Below are 20,740 nucleotides of genomic sequence, written 5' to 3' on the forward strand. Positions count from 1 at the left end.
GTATGAGCCAAAGGATGAACACATGGAGGCATACCTGGCGGAGGTACGCAAGATGGAGAAGCAATTTCTAGGCCTGGAGCTGCAGTACGTGCCCCGCGACACAAACAAGGAAGCCGACGATATCACCAAGAGGGCATCCAGGCGCCAGCCTCAGGAGCCCGGTGTCTTCAAAGAACGGTGTCGGGGTATGGGGTCCCGGCAAACCCTTAAGGTTCGAACATTGGGGTGCGCACGAAGTCTTTCCCTCCAACCGATCTACGCTCTAGCTTGCTAGGATCTCACGGACAAACTCGACAAACTCATAACACAGAAGGACACAAGGTTTATACTGGTTCGGGCCACCGTTGTGGTGTAATACCCTACTCCAGTGTGGTGGTGGTGGATTGCCTCTTGGGCTGATGATGAACAGTACAAGGGCAGAACGGCCTCCTGAGGTTGAGGCGTTCTTGTGCTCGGTGAGCTTGTGTGTGAGGTGGTATCTCTTTTTTGCCCTCCCTCCACTGTGGTGGCTAGTCCTATTTATAGAGGCCATGGTCCTCTTCCCAAATATCAAGCGGGAACGGAGCCAACAATGGCGCGCTAAGTTGAAGGGGGACAACTAGTACAAGCTATCCTGACAAAAGGTAGTCTTCGCCTGCACAAAGCTCTGGCGGTGACGCTGTTCTGGGCTGCACGGTGACCTCCATCTTGCAGTCCTCGGTCTTGGTCTTGTTGCAACGAAATGGCAACCTTTGCCTGATGCCTCGGTACTCCGCGGCTGCGCTTGCCCCTTTGCACCAAAGAGGAAACAAGGACGCTATGCGCGCTGGCGCCTGCCTGGTGTCGATCGTCACGGCTCACGTCACGAGAACCTCGTGATGTTCGCCTTGCCTTGATATCTCCCTTCCTCGTGAGCTTGCCTGGCTAGGCCGCTCCAGAGGAGATCTTGCGTCGTCCGCCTCGCGAGGCTTGGCCCCTCGCGAGGTTCTTGGGCGCTTCGTTGGTGAGGATGGGCCGTATGGCCTGCCGGCTTAGCCACGCGGCGGGCTGCAGGCAGGCAAGTCTGGGGACCCCCATTCCCAGAATGCCGACAAACGTCTCTTCAAGCCCTCCACATCCCCTCCTATTGCGGAGCTAGCTTTGCCTCAGGAGGAGCTCACGCCAGCACCAACCTCAGGAGCCCCGGCCTGCGGCCTGACCCCAGGTGCGCACCTGCTCCTTGCGCTCGAGCCTTGGGAGGGTTGCTGGACCAAAGAATTCAAGGTGTACCTGCTTCAGGGGACCCTGCCGGAGAAGGAAGAAGACGTCGAACGCGTAGCTCGGCAGGCCACAGCCTACTGCATTCGGGACGGTTAGCTTTACCGAAAACGACCAAACGATGTTTCCTTGCGATGCATCTCCAGGGAATAGGGGCACGAGCTGTTAGCCGACATACACGGCAGAGATTGCATGCATCATTCATCATCGCGCACCCTCGTGGGCAAGGTGCTCCGCAGCAGATTCTACTGGCCCACGACGCTCACCGACGCATCCGAACTGGTGAGATCATGTGAAGCCTGCCAGTTCCATGCCAAGAAAATCCACCAGCCCGCCCAGGGCCTCCAGACCATCCCACTCTCATGGCCGTTTGCCGTCTGGGGGCTGGACATCTTGGGTCCATTCCCCCGAGCACTCGGGGGCTACCGCTACCTCTGTGTCGCCATTGACAAGTTTACCAAATGGGTGGAGGTGGAAGCAGTCCGCACCATCCCGGCCAGCTCGGTGGTCAAGTTCATCAAGGGCCTCGTGAGCCGCTTCGGAGTCCCTAACCGCATCATCACCGATAACGGCTCACAGTTCACGAGCAACCTCTTCAAAACATATTGTGCTAACCTTGGAACGCAGATATGCTACGCCTTAGTAGCACACCCGAGGAGCAACGGCCAGGATGAGCGCGCCAACGCGGAGGTCCTGAGGGGCCTCAAGACAAGAACCTTCAAGAAGAAGCTTGAGGCCTGTGGCAGGGGCTGGCTTGACGAGCTCCAGTCCTTGTTGTGGTCCGTCCCCACCACTGCGACCAAGCCGACCGGCGAAACTCTATTCTTCCTCATCTACGGAGCTGAAGCAGTTCTCCCACATGGGGTCAGGCATCGCTCCGCATGGGTCTTGGCATTTGACGAGGTGCGCCAGGACACCGAGCGGGGGATGGGCCTCATGCTGGGGGAGGAACGCCACCATCAAGTCTCGCTCTGAGCGGCAAGGTACTAGCAGGCGCTGCGATGGTACCACTGCCACAACGCCCGCTCCAGGACGCTCGAGGTGGGGGATCTCATCCTTCAGCGGGTGCTCTCCATGGAAGGGCTACATAAGTTGTCACCCATGTGGGAGGGCCCGCTTAGGGTCGCCCTCATTTCCAGGCCTGGCGCCATGCGCCTGGAGACGCAGGACGGGATCCCCATCCAGAATGCCTGGAACATCCAGCACCTCCGGAGGTTCTACCCATGAAGCAAGGCCCCGTGCCTGTGAAGGTCTCCGCTCGTGACACTCTCACATAATAATGAGTGGGGTTGTACACGCCCCGGAGTCTCCAGGGCGCCGCCCTCCGGCCTTGGGGGCTCCCTCCCACGTCCTAGTGGCAGCACTTAGCTCCGTGCCGGTGAGAAGACTAGACTAGGTGCCGGACGCGGCTGTTCATTTGCTTTCTGTATCTGGTTTGTAACCTTTTAATGAATTTGGAGTTCGCATGCTTTCAGTTGCCTGACCGATTTCCCCCTTCATTTTCTCTTTTGCGTTTTGATCCTGGTTCTGGAGGAGCGGCAGTTACCCGTCTCTCCTTCTCGCGCGTCTCGCACGCGGGGGCTGGGCAGGTGTGTGCGTGTGATGGGCTCGCCCCGCACAACAAACACACTTTGCTGTAGCCCCGCTTCCTCGGGGCTTCGGCTTCTTTTTATCCTCGCGAGACGCCTTCGTGCAAGCTCGTGATCTACGCACCCCCTGATGTCCATACCCCACCGGGTACTACGACGTGGTGCACTAAGCCACGACAGGCTCACGCCCAAGGGCTCATGCGAAGAAGAACAAAACACCCGACAAAGCTTTCTAACAACTCCGCAGCCTCGTGACATCCCCTGAGGTCGGGGACTCTTGAGCCGACAGCAAGAAGAGCCTCACTAGATAGTGGGACACACACACCCTCATGAGGAGGGGAACTACTGCAAGCGTATCAAGCTAAGTATCCTACTGTACACATCGAAGCAATAAACATAACATAACAACATAAATACCATAGTTCATTACACGCCCCCGCAGGGCCCCATGCTTGTTTTTTAAAATGCAGGAAGAAAAGAAAGGATAAACAAAAGTGGAATGCACAACCGCAACAGTTCACGAGGGTTGGCTCCAAGGCCCCCCCCCCCGACTCAGCCGGAGCCTTTCTCGCGCTTCACCGGAGCGCGGCGGGACGACCCGCCACCGTCCTCAAAGCGAGCCCGGTGACGTGGTGGCTGGTCGTAGCCGCCACTACTGGTGCTCTCGCTGGAGGATGTGCCGCTGCCGCTAGATGAGTCGCAGCCGTCGCCAAGGGCAAGCTCGCCTTGCGCACCGTGGCGGCCGTCATCAAGGCCAAGCCCACCATTGTCATCGCTATCTTTGGGGCAGCACCCTGCATGGTGACCATCTTCCCCAAACACCCTCACGTAGAGGGTCCCGACGCCGTCTTACTTGAAGTGGAGGGTGCACATCCTGCTCAGGCCACGCGCGCGGGCGAACGTCTGCCAGCCGCGGGCCAGGACCGCGTTGCCCATGGCGGAAACCACCACCTCGACCCACGAGGCCTTGCTGCAGCAGCCGTAGGCTTGCAGCCAGAAGCCGCCGAGGCTCGCGGCCGGCAGCTCACCGGCAAAGGAGCGTGGGAGCTAGAGCTAGGTGCCAGCCGACCGCTCTGACCACACGACGAACTCTTGGAGCACCTCCGCTGAATGGAAGCGCGATCGCGGAGGCCGGGCGACCACGGCGCACCTTCCCTCGGCGCAAGGGCTGCCCCCCTCGAGTGGCCCCCGCCATGAGAGGAAGTACCGCTGCGGCCACCGAGAACGACACCAGTCCCTGAAGGAGTACGCTCGCACCCCCGAGGAGCCACAGCAGGGGTCGCGGCGTGCTTGCAAGGGCGGCCCCGCCCCCTCTTGGGCGGCGGTAGGCCAGGTCCCTCCTGGCGAGCCTTCCCCTTCTCTACAACCGAGAACCTCTTCGTTGGCGTCATGGGGACTGCGGCAAGGTGGCGAGGCAAGAAGGAAGAAGGAGTGGACTGTGAGAAGACAGAGATGAGCGAGGGGGGCTCCGCGCCTTCCCTCATTTATAGCCAAGAGGAGGCCAACATTCGGTCACCATGATCACACGTAATGATGATTTTTCTCTCATGCAGCGGCGTCTCGTTAAGTCGAATGGTTGCCGAGGCAGCATGGGGAAGCGGAGACGCCCACGTCCCGTCAATCACCACACGTCAACCGAGGCCGCAGGCGGTTGGAGCCCGCGGTGCTCCGCACTTGCCCTTTTGGCTTTGCCCTGAAGCCAAGTTCGAGCGCACCTTGGGCCCGGGGCTACTGTCGGCGTTCTGGGACTGGGGGTGCCCAGACTTGCCTGCCTGCGGCCCGTGGCGTGGCTCCATCAGCGTTCCTATACGGCCCAGTTCGGCAGCAACAACACAAGACCCTCGTGAGGGGCCAAGCCTCATGAGACAGACAACACCAAGACCTCCCTGGGGGGCGGCCTTACTAGGCTGGCTCCCGAGGAGCGGAGATATATATGCAGGGCGCACCTCGCGAGGCTCACATGACGTGAGCCATGAAAACCAAGGCCAGGCGGGCGCTAGCGGGCGCAGTGTACCAGTTTCCTCTTTCGTGCTAGGGAGGCAAGCGCAGGAGCGGAGTCCCGAGGAATCAAGCAAAGGTTTCCATATTGGTGCAACAAGACCAAGACTGCCAAGACGGTAGGATGGAAGTCATCACGGAGCCCACGGTAGCGTCACCACCAGAGCCCTTTGCAGGCGAAGACTACTTTTGTCAGGATAACTTGTACTAGTTGTCTCCCTTCGAAATTGGCCGTTGTGGGATCCCTTCCTGCCAACATTTGGGAAGAGAACCAAGGCCACTATAAATAGGACTTAGCCACCACCATAGAGAGGGGGATCATTCAGACCATCTTCTCACCCACCAGCTCGTTGAGGTCAAGAACACCTCACCTCCTGAGGCTATTCATCCTCTGTACTAGTTCATCCTCAGCCCCTCGAGGCAATCCACCACAAAGAAGGAGTAGGGTATTACACCGCAAGGTGTCCCAAACCAGGATAAATCGCTGTGTCTCTCATTCTTTGGGTCCATCGAGACTAGCCGTGGAATCGTTGGGCCGACAAGCCGGGGAGTAGGAGTTCTTTGTACGCACCCTAGTGTTTGAACCTCTCAAGGGTCTGCGGAGCCCTGAATCCGACACCAGGCCTTCCATACTTTCTGGAGGGGTATCAGATGGCCATAAAACCTTCACCATACTCCTCATGGCTTTCCGGGCCTGGGCATGCACGACAAACAACTGCTTTAGCACGTCGCCTTGAAACCCGGACACTTCCTCCTCTGGTCGACCAGTTAACAGACATGCCGCAACAAATTCATGGTATTCCGCATTATGGATTAAACATGAGTACCTATGGTGGTCCTAAATAAGAGGGGAAGACATACCGAACATGCCGCCCTTTCGCTTTTCATTTTCCTTCTGAGCGGCTGATAGCTAAGCTTTCAAGCTCTCTATCTCTTTGGACTGTTTGTCCTTTTCCTCCTCAAGTTTTCTCTCCTTAGACGTGCCCATTGCGGTCTCTTTCAAATCCGCTAGTTCGGCGGTGACTGCACTCAGTTGCGTTTGGTTTGTGTTCAGCTCCTGAGCCAGCATAGTGTTCTTTTCTTGCAGAACCTGCAAAAATTATCGATCCTTAAATCGGGTTGCTTCACCGTTTCAAGTCTCGGGGGCTACAGGCATATGACCATGCAAAATTGTGTCAAATTTTACCTGTATATTCTTTGAGAACAGCTGAATAACTTCAACAAGGCCGTCTCGAGCGGGTTGGGTATATGCATCTGTCGAACTCAGTGCGGCGAATTCTTGTTCGGACAAGGCCGGAGCACGCATAGCTTCCTTTAATCGACGGTGATTCATCGTGCTCTCCGCTTCAGAATTCGTGACCGACACGTCATCCGAATCCTCTTGATGAGGCAGAACGGGCGTGGTGTCGGCTTGCGTCCTAGCTGACGAGTCCGACACCGGTGTAGTGGACATTTGGCTAATCGGGCGTTTTCCCACCGTTTGTCGCGTACTCCTCCTAAAAGATTAAAAGACAAAAAGGGGAGACCCTTAACAATTCAGACTTAGGCCTAGGCATGCATTAAAGTATACATACCTCTTGGAATACTGTGAGGTCTCCGCAGTACTCCCGGTCCCTTTTCATTTTGAACGACGACCTTGTGTGGGGGCCGCCATCGAGGAGATACGGTCCCTGGAGCGCCGATCCTCTTAAAATCCGGATCAGTACAATAGGTAAGGATACAAACGAGGATCTCTTCTTAGGAAGCCTCTGGATACTCACGATGCATAATGTGTAAAGGCGAGGGTAGTCAGCGGTGATGGCCACTTTTGAACCGTCAAAGCTCGCCTGATAGAATACCCCATCGTCGAATTATATATATATATATATATATATATATATATATCCAGATCCTCGCAAAAGCCAGGATCTTCATCACGATTATGATCCTTCGGCTGGGGAGCAGGACAGTGGACGTCCTCAGTCATCCTCCTCCATGACTAGTTGGTGGCAACAAAAAGTACATTTGACTAGTGTCTGCAATGCAGTGAAATAAGCATAGACGATCGAGATCTTACCCATTCAATAGGGGTGTACATGGAATAGGCCTCCCGACAGTTTAACCGGAGAAAATCCTTGTTTTCGCCCTTGTACAAATTGACCAAAATTGAAGCCAGTTCGGCTGGGGTATCTGGACCCTGCCGTCTGTAATGAGACGCGTCGTCTTCTCCATTGTAACACCATAAGGGAGTTACTCTGGATTGAAGAGGCTGCACACACCTCTTTATTGGAATCGCCATGAGCTCAACTATCGAGAGTTTGAAGTGGGTGAGCAGCCTGACCTTGCTGAGCAACCTCTGTATCTCCGCACTGTCCACTTCTTTGGGACTTCGGGGACGCCAGTTGAGGCGCTTCTTTAGAGGAGTGCTGGAAAATTCAGGGAGGCCGCGCCTGACTGGATCTGGCAGCGGAACATCGTCCATATAGAACCACTCCGACGACCACTGCGGGTATGTTTCTTTAGGTGTTCCTACAGGGTATCCAGATCCGGCAATACGCCATACTTCGGCACCACCCACTTCAAATATGGAACCCCCTTGGTGGCAGGGAACGAGGCAGAAGAATCTCCTCCATAGTACAAAATGGGACTCGATGCCTAGGAATAGCTTGCAGAGGGCAACAAAGCCTGAGATGTGCAGAATCGAACCTGGGGTGAGGTTGTGTAGTTGGATGCCGTAAAATTCCAATAAACCCCGGAGGAAGGGATGGATTGGAAATCCCAGGCCCCGTAACAGAAACGGGACAAAGCACACCCTCTCCTACTTATTGGGGTTGGGGAAGTTCTCAGCCATCGCGTCATTTCCTATTGAATATAATCCCGCTCGATTAGGAACTAGATCTGCGAGGGGGAGGTAGCCCTATGTCCGGAGCCGGCCTAGTTGAAGATGGGGCACGGAGAAACTCTGCCAATCGCCCTCTTGAGGGCCATGGGGCCGCGAAGAGGAGCCTGGGGTGCCGACCATGATGGAAGGCTTTGTTTTGTGGCTAGACTTGGCCGTTTTTTTCTTCTGTGTGGTGTGAGATGGCCTTTGGAGATCCATATCTCTTTATATAGGTGCCGTCCGAGCATGGTGAAGGGCTTATTTGCAAAAAAGCATGGGCCACTCATATTTGCCCGGCGCGTGAAAATCGAAGCACCGTTAGGGGGGGCGGGTCGTAAAAGACATTGAGGTTATCGTCGGATTATCATTGGTCCGGATTATAATGAAGAACCCGCCTTGCAAAGCCGAAGACATGGGCCGAATATTACATCGTCATTGAAGGCAAGTTTGGGGGCTACTGAGGGAGTCCTGGATTATGGGGTCCTCGGGTGTCCGAGATGTGTAGCATGGGCCGGACCGATGGGCCATGAAGATACAAGATAGAAGACCTCCCCCCCCCATGTCTGGATGGGACTCTCCATTGCGTGGATGGCAAGCTTAACGCCCGGATGTGTAGTTTCCTTTCTCTGTAAACTAACTTTGTACAACCCTAGGCCCCACCGGTGTCTATATAAACCGGAGGGTTTAGTCCGTAGAGGCTAACACAAATCATATAGGCTAGACATCTAGGGTTTAGCTATTACGATCTCGAGGTAGATCAACTCTTGTCACACCTATACTCATCAAATACAATCAAGCAGGACATAGGGTTTTACCTCCATTAAGAGGGCCCGGACCTGGGTAAACATCGTGTCCCCCTTGTCTCCTGCTACCTTCGATCCCCAGACGCATAGTTCAGGACCCCCACCCGAGATCGGCCGGTTTTAACACCGATAGATTGCCTCGCGACGAGGATGAGCATGAGCCAATACAAGGGAGGGCGGATGAACTTGTTCCCCTCGATGGTGGAGACTAGCCTATACTTATACTAGCCTTGGCCCTCTTCCCCCGAAAACTCTAGGTGGGAAGGGATACCGCAATGACCAATTTGGAAGGGTGACAGGAGTACATCCCATCCTATCAGAAGCAGTCTCCGCCTGCTAAAGCTTCCGGGCCTGATGCATCGGTGGGCTCGGCGATGACCTCCACCCTGGTGAGCCCGCGGTCTTGGTCTTCTAGCACCGGAATGGCAACCTTTGGGTACTGCTTTGGGAAGCGACGAGCTGCCCTTGTTCCCTTAGCACCAAAGAGGAAATCATCCTTGATTGCACCTGCCGGTGCCCTTCTGGCTCCGCTCGTCGTGGCTCACGTCACCCACATGCAGTGCGAGGTGGGGTGGAAAGGCTAGAGATGTCCGTCCCGCGAGGGGCCTTGGGAGACGGCTTCAGGAGACCGCCCCATGGGAGGCCCCCGGGAGCCCTTGATGATCCTTGTTGACGCTTGCCTCACGAGGTGGTGGCCCTCGCAAGGGTCTTGCTCGCGAGGTCTTGACGCTGGGCCGCACCAGTCCTTCTGAAGATGCCACGTAATGGGCCGCAGGCAGATGGGCCTGGGTACCCGTAGTCCCACAGGCCTGCGGTGCGCATGATCCCGCTTGCGACGGAGAGAAAGAGAAGGGGCGAAGCGATGCGGGCCCCAACTGCCTGCGGGCCAGGCTTGACACATGGCTCACGGTGGGGCGTGGGACGCTCCCACTTCCCCATGTTACCTCGGCAACTACCCAGGCTGACATAAAGCCTGGGGGCACTATGGGGCCATCATTGCTTCCTTCTCCTGCTTGCTCTCGTCCTGTTGCGCTCCCCTTTCTCTCACACTAGGCTTCCTCCAGATCCAAATAGAGCACACCTTTTCCCCTTCCTCGATAACGTTGGTGACTCACGAATGGCGCCCGTCGGGAAGACAAAGTCCGTTGGTCCGGCCGCAAGTCCCTCTGCTGCCGGGCTGGCGCTCCTGACCTCCTCCATCACCAAGGAGAAGGGTCTTGATCCGACACTTATGCTGATAGTCGACGATCAGAATGAAGGGGGCACGACTCAGATCTGGCCCAACTCGGTGGTGCGGTATAGCCTGGGGGAGTCTGTCTACCCCTTCTTCCTCCACAGCATCCTCGCTGGGCTGGTTCCTCCAATCTCCGATTTCTTCTACGCCATCCTCGCGCATTAACAAATCCATGCCCTCCATCTTAAGCCCAACTCCATTCTCCTCCTGTCTGTCTTCGCCTTATACTGTGAGGCCTTCGTGGGCGTAAGGCCCTTGGTGGCGCTCTTCTGCCACTTCTTCAGCTTGCGGTTCACCATCCGGAACCACGGATCCGCGTGCGTATCCCTCGTCGACGTGCATGGCGGAAACTCCCTCCCAAGAGCCAGGAAGAAGGTGGAAGGCTATCGGCAGCGCGATGTGTCCAAGGACGCTCGTCACACCAACCCGCTCTTGATGACTCCGGTGGCGCAGCCTAAGCAGGCCCCGGGATGGGGCCATGAAAAGCTCGCCAACCCTTGAGAAAAGCCATTCCTAAAGAGGATAACTATGCATGTGAAGGCGAAGCTGACGGGGGCGGTGATCATGAAGGAGTTCCTGGCGTAGCGTATCGTGCCGATCCAAGCGCACTCGTGGCCCTTGTGGGAGTATGACGGCGCGAGGGACGCAATGAGGCTGCACGTTGTTGGCCTGATAGTTGAGGAGCTAGATGGGGCCTTGTCGACCCTACTCAGCTACATCCCTGGGGACCCTCTCGAGGCCGTGGCCTCCGCTGTACAGCCACAACGACAAGGAAGAGCTGGTCAAGGCTATGCCCGTCTTCGACGAGTGGGGGCTTGAGCCGTGCGACCACGCCAACTCACCTGTGGTGCTGTCCTCCGGCGACAGTGACCGCGATGAGGACTCGGAGGAAACGAAGGAGGACGACCTCAGGAGGGCATCGCCGGATCCTCCTTGGCCTTGTGGACGATGACGCCGCTGACGAGCCTCCACCCATAGCTTCTCCGCACTCTCCTAGGGCTCCCAGGAGGGCGGAGTCAGCTTCCTTGGCCGTGCAGGCGTCAGGTAGGGGCAGCCCCAGGTGTGGGGGTGGTCGAGCCCCCATCTACCATGTCCCTTCAGGATGGCCCTCGCGCCTCCCCAAGGGGTGATGATGTGGCGAGGCTCGCCATGGGCCGCCCCGAGAATGCCCGAGGTGACGCGGGGGCGGCGCCTGGCAAGGGCGGCAACGTGTCGGCCTTCACGGAGGAGAAGTAGAGGAAGTGGACCGTGCCGGATGAGTAAATATCCCTGCCCGTCCTATGGTTGTGCACCTATAGTTCATATGTTCATGCAAACTCCCTGCCGTGCCGAATCAGGGGCGGTGGCGCAAAGAAGAAGAAGATGAACGCCGTGGTGAAGGTGCCCTCCGTCCTGAAGGCGGCAACGACGCTTGGCTTCAACATTACTGGGTGCAGGGGTGCCCTGCGCCAGCCTGGCGTTACACTTGGGCGCACAGGGACCGCTGCACCCGAGCGTGCGGGCTCCCTGACTCCGCTCGGTGCTCCGCCAACTCCTCCGGGAGGGCCAGTCATCGAGGTCGCGGCGACTCAGCCCGTGGTGCCACCTGCTGAGGTCGCGACACCTCTGGCCACGGACAAGGGAGGGACACCTCGCCCCCACCGGCCGTTCTCACCCCCGCCGCCGAAAATGACGCATGGCGTGCCACGGCGCAGCCTCAAAGCAGTGCCCATGCACGGGGCTCAGCGGACCGAGGCGGCAGTCACCCCAGCCGTGCCACCGGAGACGAGTGCTGGGAAGGACGCGGAGCCCCTGCGCCCCAAGGGGAGCATGCTGAGGCCTCTTCGGCCACGGTGTCAACAAGCGCAACGGTGCTGCCTCCTCGCCAGGCCCTCCCGCTTGTGAACTGCGACACCCTGATCAGGCACGGGGCTTTGGCTGATGCCCAGGCTCGCTCGACTGGCTCGGGGCAGACCTCTAGGACCCTGATAAATGCCTCGCCAAGGAGCACCTGAGGCTCGCCTCAGGGTGGCACCAGCAAGAGACAGCTACCAAGGAGGCCCAAAGCTTTAATTATTTGATCTCAACTAGAAATGGGGAACGGGCGATGGAGATCATAGATTAGGTTAGTAAATTATAGCTCAGGAGCCGTGTGATTGCCCTCGTGCTCAACCGACTCTGGACGTATAATTAATTAACCTAAACTATGATCTCTGGCACTCGTTCCCGTTGCGCAACTTCATCCTGTCATCGGGCGATGGGGGTATGCCAGTATGTGTGGGTAACTAGCTAGCAAGTGGATCAATAGCGAGTCGCTACCGCCCGCCATTGTTGTGGTTATTTATAGCTAGCAGCTGACTAGGGGATTGGGGATTTTCTTCACCCCTGTGGAGCGCGGGGGTCTTTGCTGGAGCACCAGAAGACTAAGTGGAGCACACAACCCGACAACTATATGCGGTGTCACATGTTATCACACATGTGTTAACATAAGAAAATGTATGTGTAACTTACTAATCATCACACACGAGTACTCACGATACTGCTAGCCATCGCAAGCAACTCGTTTGCATTTTTCAAAGTTTTTTCTACACACAGAATCGCACATGAATTAACTGTAGTTACCGTTTGTGTTATATTTTCTCATCGCAAACAGTTCATTCGAGTGGCCTGTTTCTCGCGTATCACACACATCTTGTTTACACAAATCATTTGTTTTCTTTTGGCTTATCGCAAATAGTTCATCTATGTGAACTGTATGGCGCGTATCACACACATGTTGTTAAGTTGAACCATTTCTATTGTGTTGCCTAATCAAAAAAGTTCATCTGAGCAAACTGTATGCCATATATCACACACCCTTGATCTGGCTGACCGTTTCTGTTGTGTTCCCTAATTGCAAACAGTTCATCCGAGTGAAGTGTAGGCCATTTACCGCATACACCTTGATATGGCTGCCCGTTTCTGTTGTTCTGGCTCATCGTAAACATTTCTTATGGATTAACCGTATGGCACGCATTGCACACGCAACTATTATGTGAATGGTGTTTGATGTCTCTGCCATCACAAACGTTTTGTATCATTTTTTGACTGGTTTTTACATCACCGTTTGCGATTAATGCATCACACACAGTTTCGTCGAAGGGTCTCTGATTGTAGTGTCGCATTAGTAGTGTCCTGCAGTAGTGGGCAGCGGCCGAACCCAACATCTACTGTCCCTTGAGGATCTGTTTTTTGAGAAAAGAAAGGGTGGATCCTATTATTCCAATAGGAAGATATACAAGATAATAAAGAATACATAATACGATGTTGTGTGTTGTAGTTACCTCAGAGGCGTCGTCTGCGTCTTCGAAGTAGTTGCCCTCTCTTCTGGGGGGGGGATTTGTCCTGGGGTGACTTGAATAGCGTCGTCCACATCTCGGCCAGGGAGGCATAGAAGAAGTGCTTCACGGGGGGCACATCCTCTGGCTTTTAGGCCCACATTGGGCCCGCCCGAAGCTAGAGTGGCAAGATGCGGCAGTGGAGCATGCGTCAACCATATCCACGTGCTTGATATTCTTATTGCTTGCCAGAAATTTGACATTCTATTGCAGCTCTGCAACCTCTCCGGGGTTACCCCAATCTGCCCTTCCTCTTCTAGGAGATGAGACTTGTTGAACGGCTAGCTGAGAAGGCCATGTCGTTGTACTAAATTAGGGGTCCCTTAGTACCCAAGACTTGAGCACAGGCAATTGCAGCCCTCCGGACAACAAGGCCTTGCCGGAGGATAACTCGACCCAAGCCTCAATACTAGGGCACCAAGGCCGTGAAGAAGACCTCCAAGCAGGTGATCGAGAAGTACTAAGTTAGTAATGATGGTCAAGACTTCAGTTCCTGGAAAGCCCCACATCGGCAAGCCAAGACCCATCAATCTCCTTGCCGGAAAGCTTCCCCCTTTCGCTTCTCGACCACTCCACCTCATCGACTAGCTGATGGCTAGTCAAGATTAGGTGTCGAGCGGGCGAGCGACTTGGGGAGGATCATCAGGGCGCGTGTCAGCACGTCGCATGCAGATCAACTTTATTGACACCCGTCTAGTGAATGTGTCAAGGAGATAGGCTCATCCACGTCGACGGCACAGAAGGAGAGATGCCTTTTGCCAAAGGATTGCTATCAGTTCACGATGCATCAATGCCCTTGTCCTAGTCTGGTAGGATTAGGTTGGATAACATCGAGACCACTATTCCCATACATGTAATGACCATGTTGCCACATTGGTGACCCCTTTTCGTCGATAAAAGGAGGCCTGTGGCTACCTTGGCATGGGTTGACACCCGGCTCAAGCTTACACAGTAGTGCACCTTGCTCACGTTTTTCCAGCAAGACCTGCTTGTAACTTGAGCCCCAAGTCAAACCACCCAAAGACAAGAATAGGGTTTTACGCCTCCACGGCAGCCCGAACGTGAGAAAACCTCGCGCTTATACTCTTCGATTTGCTCTTCGTGCTCGTCGATCTCCCAAGCCGAACTGCAAAAGGGATCCTCGCTGGTCCCATAGATCATCTTACCCCAACATCTTTGCCGCGCCAGGCAGGGGGATCGCTTGTGCGGATCTACTCCAGCAGTCTTCATAAAGGTTTTGCCATCTTCTTCACCCATGGTGCTGAAGAAGAAGAGCACGGTGTTGGGTGCACCGTTGGGCTCGAAGATGCCAGTCTAGATGCCTCTGGCTGGCAGGACCGGCGGCGAGTGCTCTCCACACCCTTCCGATGATAAGAGTCATAGTATCTCCGCCGGAAACCAAGACCCGCGCGTCGCTACATTGACAGGTGGTGCTGTGGTTTACAAGGTCACTGCGGCCACATCCAAGGATGACACCGTGGGGTCCAAGAATGACGGAGTAGTAGGACGCGCGCTGAGGCCATCACAAGATGGACATGAGACGGTTCCCTGCAGCGATGTCGACCCTAGCCACAACCAAGCAAGGAGCATCTGCACCATTCTCATGGTACACATGGCCTGCCGCCACATCAAGCTATGGGCGAGCATCGACAGTGGCAACAGGACAAAGGTGGAGCTCCTTCTGGCTCGCACAGAAGTTGAACTAGCTCTTAGTCACTACAAGGGAAAACCCTAGCAGTAGCGTGGGTATTTTGCCTATCAGTAGGGCGGGACGACGCGCTAATGATAAGGCGCTACAGCTAATGTGTAGCAGTAGCGCCTGTCGTCCCACGCTACTGCTATACATGGCTAGCAGTAGCGCGCTTTAGTCCAGAGCGCTCTGCTAATATCTGCAGCGCTTTTTAGCAGGAAGCGCTAATGGTAAGGGAGCACTACTGCTAACTTTGTTCCCCTCTCTACTGCTAGTTTTATTAGTTTCTGTTTTTTTTCTGCATATTTGTTTTGTATTTGAATAGGCTTTATACAATAATCTTTAGCATATCATACACATACAAATGTAATCATAGCATATACATACAAATAGTCTCATCAAATCATGTCATGATCATAATCATCATCCAACACAAAGTGGTCTCTCGTCATCATCTCGAAAATAGCGATACAAGTCTCGATTACTTGCAACTACATCGTCATCCATCTAAACAATGATATACGCAAGAAGAGCTATCACTTTGAGTGAGAGAGGAACTATGCAGTACATGAGTTCGCATCCCTCTCTTGCATTAGCATGAACCTAAACTAACTACTGGCCGTCGCTTGAAAACCGGAAACCGGTACACCTGGGCCTGACATTCCGGCCACTCGTCGTATACTCCTAGCGTAGCACTTCTTCGCCATCGATGATCTATACACCTGCATTGTCACATGAGTCGATGATATGCAACATATATAGTTGAGCAACAGAAAGAGACAGACTTTGCAAAAATAGAAGAAACATATCATAAGCATAAATAACAAAGTTCATTGTACCCAAAATGCCCTAACTAGAGTGATCTTCGCTAGTCGAGGAGGACGGTTTAATTACATCTCAAAGAAAGTTTCGTCGTGCATAACTCAAAGTTTCATCATACAGATAGTATGGACTAAACGGACACATTGTCATATATCGACAATCACTCCATGTCGTGCCATCCATCCAAGTCAGGGAGATAGTCCCCGAGCCTAGTGAAAGGCTTCAGGTCAAGACGCTGAGTGGCTACGCGTGTTCGGTCGTCTTCGCGCGACATTTGTTCTTCTTCGTAGAACATCCCTATTTTTCCGACGACCTCCTTCATGATGGTTTGGGCAAGTTCACTCTCGATGTGATAGAACTCATCTCTAAGTCGATGATCCTCGTTATCTCCTAAGTTCTTTGCCCATTGCAGAATATGGGCATCGCCGTATCTAGGTGACATGCGAAGGTTCTGGTGATCCCGTCTGCACTCCAACATGTGGTGTAGGACATAGAATCCATCATTAAGAGAATCACTCGGTTGCTGGATGCAGCAGAAGTCGGTCTTATGGCCGAAGGCGGGCCTGCCGTCCCTTTTCTTCTTGTCCTTGACCTCTCCACCCCGTGCGCCGTAGTAAAACATAGCACTGTCGAGAACAGACTTGATGTGGGTGTAATCCTTTTTGTTAATGTTCTTCGACGAGTCCAAGTAAAGAGCGTGGGAGTATCGAGGGTAGAGGATGATGAGGATGGCGTGCCCACCGCTGCGCAAAATAAGTACACCTCAAATTAATTAGCCTCCACCGTGCAAATGAATGATTGAAATCAAAGGAAGGATATCCGCGCGGATGACTTACAGGGGATGATAAGGCACGAGAATCGCCTCCTTGTCCTTATTGGCGAGCATGATATTGGCTATGTATTCCCTCGCGTATTCACGGTGCTCTGCGCAGAATCCCAAGAAGCCCTCGTGCATGAAGTACGGGTCAGCGACACAGATATGAGGTATCTACTCAACCCCGATGAGGTAGTTCATGTGCAAGGCATAAAGGCGGACAAACATAAAATCCAGCTTCTTCAAGTGAAACATGTCGAAGATGTAATCGAATCAAAGGAAGAACTTCTCCGCGGGGAATGTGTCAACGTACGACAATTGCCGCAGCACATTAACCACGTAGAGTGGGTATCCTGGATTTTTTGAGGCGATGAGGCCTTTCTCTATCCGCAGCACATCGTCATGAAGTCTCCTTAAATCGCCGAATCTGGCCCCTAGCACTGCTTTAGGTAGGATTGGTTGACCGATGATATGCCATTTTGCCGCACCAGGGATATCTATACGGTCTTGAACCTGAGGCGGCTGGATCATAGAAGCAGCTTTTTTGTCTTTCCTCGGTCTCTTCCTAGACTTCTTTACTATCGGAAGGTTGTCGAAAATATGTTCAGACTTAGGAGGCGGCAATTCAGGCACCGACTCATCACGCTCAAACCCTAAGTAGGCGCCAGTATTGACATATTGTTGAGTGTCATCGTCATACTCATCCTCATCTATGGAGACGTCACTAGCGACTAATGGAGCCTCTTCCTCACCCCTCCGCTATCACCCAGCACGACAACCGATGCTAATTGGGTAGGTGGGGTGTTGATGTTCATACCTAACTGCGTGCTCGTGGGTGTGCTCCTGGCCGCCTCCAGACGAAGCAGAATCTTTGGCCACAACAGGACCCACCCATTGCAACAATCACCAAGCCGCCGCGGGGTCTCGTCGTCATCCCCCACTAGTACCAGAGGAGCCAAATTCTCATGGCCCGGTTTGACACTGGCCACGGAAACCTTGAAGACGTCCGGGGGGATCGGCCGGCTATGGAACCATGGTTCCTTCGACTCCATTATCGTCGCCTTCCCCACGTCCACCTTCTGGTCGCCGATGGTGTACAATATGGTGCATGGGATTTCATCGGCCTGCAAAGAAAAGTCTGCGATGTGAGACATCTGAAAGGCAACAAAAACGGGAGATTATACATTTATTGAAAGGGGCTGGTGTGACAGATACCGTGAGGGCGTCGAGCTCAGCCAAAGATAAAGCACCGCCGAGCACGTCCGGTGCGGGAGCCGGTGCCGGAGCAGGTGTGGGAGCAGGTGCAGGAGCCGGTGCGGGAGCCGGTGCAGCTGCAGGTGCTGGTGCAACACTAGTCGAGCTGCTCCCAAAGAAGTCAGCAAGGGGAAAGTCCGCTGCATTTTTTCCTGGATTTTGCCTGCTCCAATTGAAAATGGCCGGAACCAAGGTAGTAGACATATCTACAAGCACCTGTTTTGCGGCAGCTACCGCTGTTGCGACTGTCTCAGATGATTTCTTCTCAAGCGCAATCTCAACCTTCTTGTCGAAGTTTTCTTCAGTTAACCTCCGTCTTTCCTTTCTCTCCTCCATGGTCTCACGGTAGTACTTCTTCCACATGGCGCCGTCTCGAACACCATGCACGCGTCCATATGATGACCGAGTCTCCACCGGGAGTCTTTTCAATATGTTCAATGCCCGTTTGAATGGAGTGTCCCACTTGGGCCTCGGCAATGCCTTAGACGGCGAGTCGCTTTCGGCCACAATCTTGTGCTGCTCTCTCTGCAAAAGGCACACGGATCGTTTACAAATATGACTAACATGCATTCAAATTGATCAGAAACTAAAATTACCAGCAGTATCATGAACTCCGTCGTGACCGCGTTCGTCTCAAAAACCTTCTTCACTGGGTCCCAATGGTGCCGGGCCCTGAGGACGTCACGCTCCTGCGGGATGGTGAACTCTGCCAAGGGGTCTGGGATGCCCAGACTCGTGGCTTCCGCGTCCTCCTTGGCCCATATGGACCTCTTCCCGCTGTAACCACGGCTTCCGAGGTGGTGGCACCCAATGTTCCTCGGTTGAAGCCCCTTCATGTACTTCGACTTTTTTTGGCAGCTTCGGCCTCACAAGCCGCCTTGAATATTTGAAAGTGCTCTACCGTGATTGTCGAATTATCCTTTACAATCTCAGAGTACGGTTCCTTTTGGTTGATGATCTGGCATTTCACCCTTGATTTCTAGGCGGCCAACGCGTCGCTAAATTTGGTCATGGCGTGTTTGTTTATCTTCTTCATTGTCGGGTCCTCATCTGGATCTTTATAATCCTTTTCATTCCGGCCTGGGAACAAGAATATCTGGTTGAGCTTCTTTAGGAGGGAGGGCCTCATATTATCTATCTTGTTTAGTTTCTCATCGTTGATGGTGGCGGTTGTCCGTATGATGCAACCTATTTGATTGCCGTAGCATGCACGCGCTTCCTCGGGCGCGTTTGGCTCAAAATTGCCGTCGTCCACCTAATCTAGTAGTACTGAGCTTGTTAGGAAGCCGTTGCCTCTTTTCTTTTGGTTCTATACTGGCTCCACTAGTCTCGGCGCTGGTCTCAGTCTCAGCGCCTGTCTCGATGCCGGTCTCAGCCTCAGCGCCGGTCTCGATGTCGGTCTCAATCTCCGATGTGATAGGTGGACCTAGCAACATCAACTCTTGATCCTCGGCTTCCCTAAAAAATTCTTCTACCGCCAGGTAGACGTTGTCGCTGTCACCAGTACCCTGTCCTTCATCGTTGCTAGCCATGTTTCCTATGATTAAACCTTGTCAATTAATTCTAGACCTAATAAAATGAAAAATGACATAAAAAGGCCTATGCTTTGTAGGAACATTGACTCCTCCCCGGTGCGGCAAATCCCGGGCACTCGATATGTCCTAGTTTGTAGCACAAGGCATGCCGAAATTCATGGAAAATTTCGGCATGACTTTTGATAAAAAAGTGGACAAATCGAGAACCTGAAATTTGCTGGAACGGAAATGAATCAACATTCCGGCAAAACATAGGCCACTCGGCTTCATTCCCTAGAAACAACAAAGCCACTTCGGCACAATCGAAACATGCGCAAATACAATTGAGGAATTTGCATATATCCTGACCACTTCAAATTTGTATCTCCTAGCGTTTGACACTTCAAGAAAATCTACACAAATCTCATGCTCTCTCAAACTAAATTCAAAAACCAAATATAGATTATATTTAGTTAACTACTGAACTAAACTTTACTCTAAACTAAACCCTACTGCCCTAATTAACATCTAGTTAAACAAACTCAATTAAAAAACTAAACCCTACTGAGCTAATTAACATCTACATTATCTACTACTTAACATCTATTATTACCCTAACTAAAAAACTTGTACTATTAACAATACTGTCCTAGTTAACTAGTACAATCAGTACTACTAATTAACATCTACTACTACTACTAAAAATCATTATCTATGAACCCTAGTACTAATTAACATCTACTATGTACTACTGCTAATTAACATGGCAGAGGAAGAAAAAGCGGAGAGAGGGGGTGGGGGACTTACAGAGAGAGGAGAGACGGTGGCGGGGAGGTGCTCGGCGACGGAGGTAGGGGCGGCGAGGGCGGGCCGGGATCGGGAGGCCGCGGTCCTGGGCAGGCTCGGGCGGCGGCGGTGAGGTCAAGGGCAGCGGCGGTGAGGTCGAGGGCGGAGATGGTGAGGTCGACAGAGTCGGCGGGTGGCGGCGGTGATGTTGAGGGCGGCCTCGGGCGGCGGTGATGAGGGCAGGCTCGGGCTCGGGCGGTGGCGAGAGAGGAGTTAGGGGAACAGGGGGGAGAGGGGGGAAAGGGGGACTTAGCAAAGTTTTGAGCCCGCGGGTGGTTAAGTCGAACTAGCAGTAGCGCTGTTTCGGAAACACGCTGTAGCTAAGTTAGCTATAACGCGTTTTAGCAAAACACGCTATTGCTATAGGAAGCATTTATTTCTTCTGTTTATCCTTACATTTTCTTTTTTTCATTTCTCCGTTTCCTACTTCTTTCATTTTCATTTACTTTTCTGTTTTTTTCATTTTTCTTTTCTTTCTTAACAGTAGCGCTCTACGCAGGAAACGCGCTGCAACAACGACCATAGTGGTAGCACGCTTTGTGCGGAACTGCTACTACTATTCCTAGCCTACTGCCAACACGGTGGGATTTATAGTGTTAGCGCTTTTTGCTGCACACACGCTACTTCTATAGTTGTAGCTATAGCGCACTTCTCTGGAACGCGCTACTACAAAGTAGCAGTAGCGCCCTATTTTAACAAGCGCTACTGCTATCGCTCCGTGTAT

The 20,740-nt window shown here is 53.4% G+C and overlaps 1 protein-coding gene across 1 annotated transcript; it reads right to left on the reverse strand.

Annotated features, from left to right (window-relative positions):
• Nucleotides 1-14,834: 14,834 nt before the first annotated feature.
• On the reverse strand, nucleotides 14,835-18,492 carry LOC147959928 (uncharacterized). Its single transcript, XM_087533041.1, has 3 exons — nucleotides 18,253-18,492; nucleotides 17,873-18,181; nucleotides 14,835-14,855 (listed from the first exon to the last, which is right to left on the reverse strand). Exons 1-3 carry the CDS (start codon nucleotides 18,490-18,492, stop codon nucleotides 14,835-14,837), a joined length of 570 nt encoding a protein of 189 aa, XP_087389167.1.
• Nucleotides 18,493-20,740: the final 2,248 nt, after the last annotated feature.

Source organism: Triticum urartu, chromosome 7A (assembly GCF_056163025.1).
Source record: "Triticum urartu cultivar PI428250 chromosome 7A, HENAU_Tu73, whole genome shotgun sequence".
Classification (NCBI taxonomy): Eukaryota; Viridiplantae; Streptophyta; class Magnoliopsida; order Poales; family Poaceae; genus Triticum; species Triticum urartu.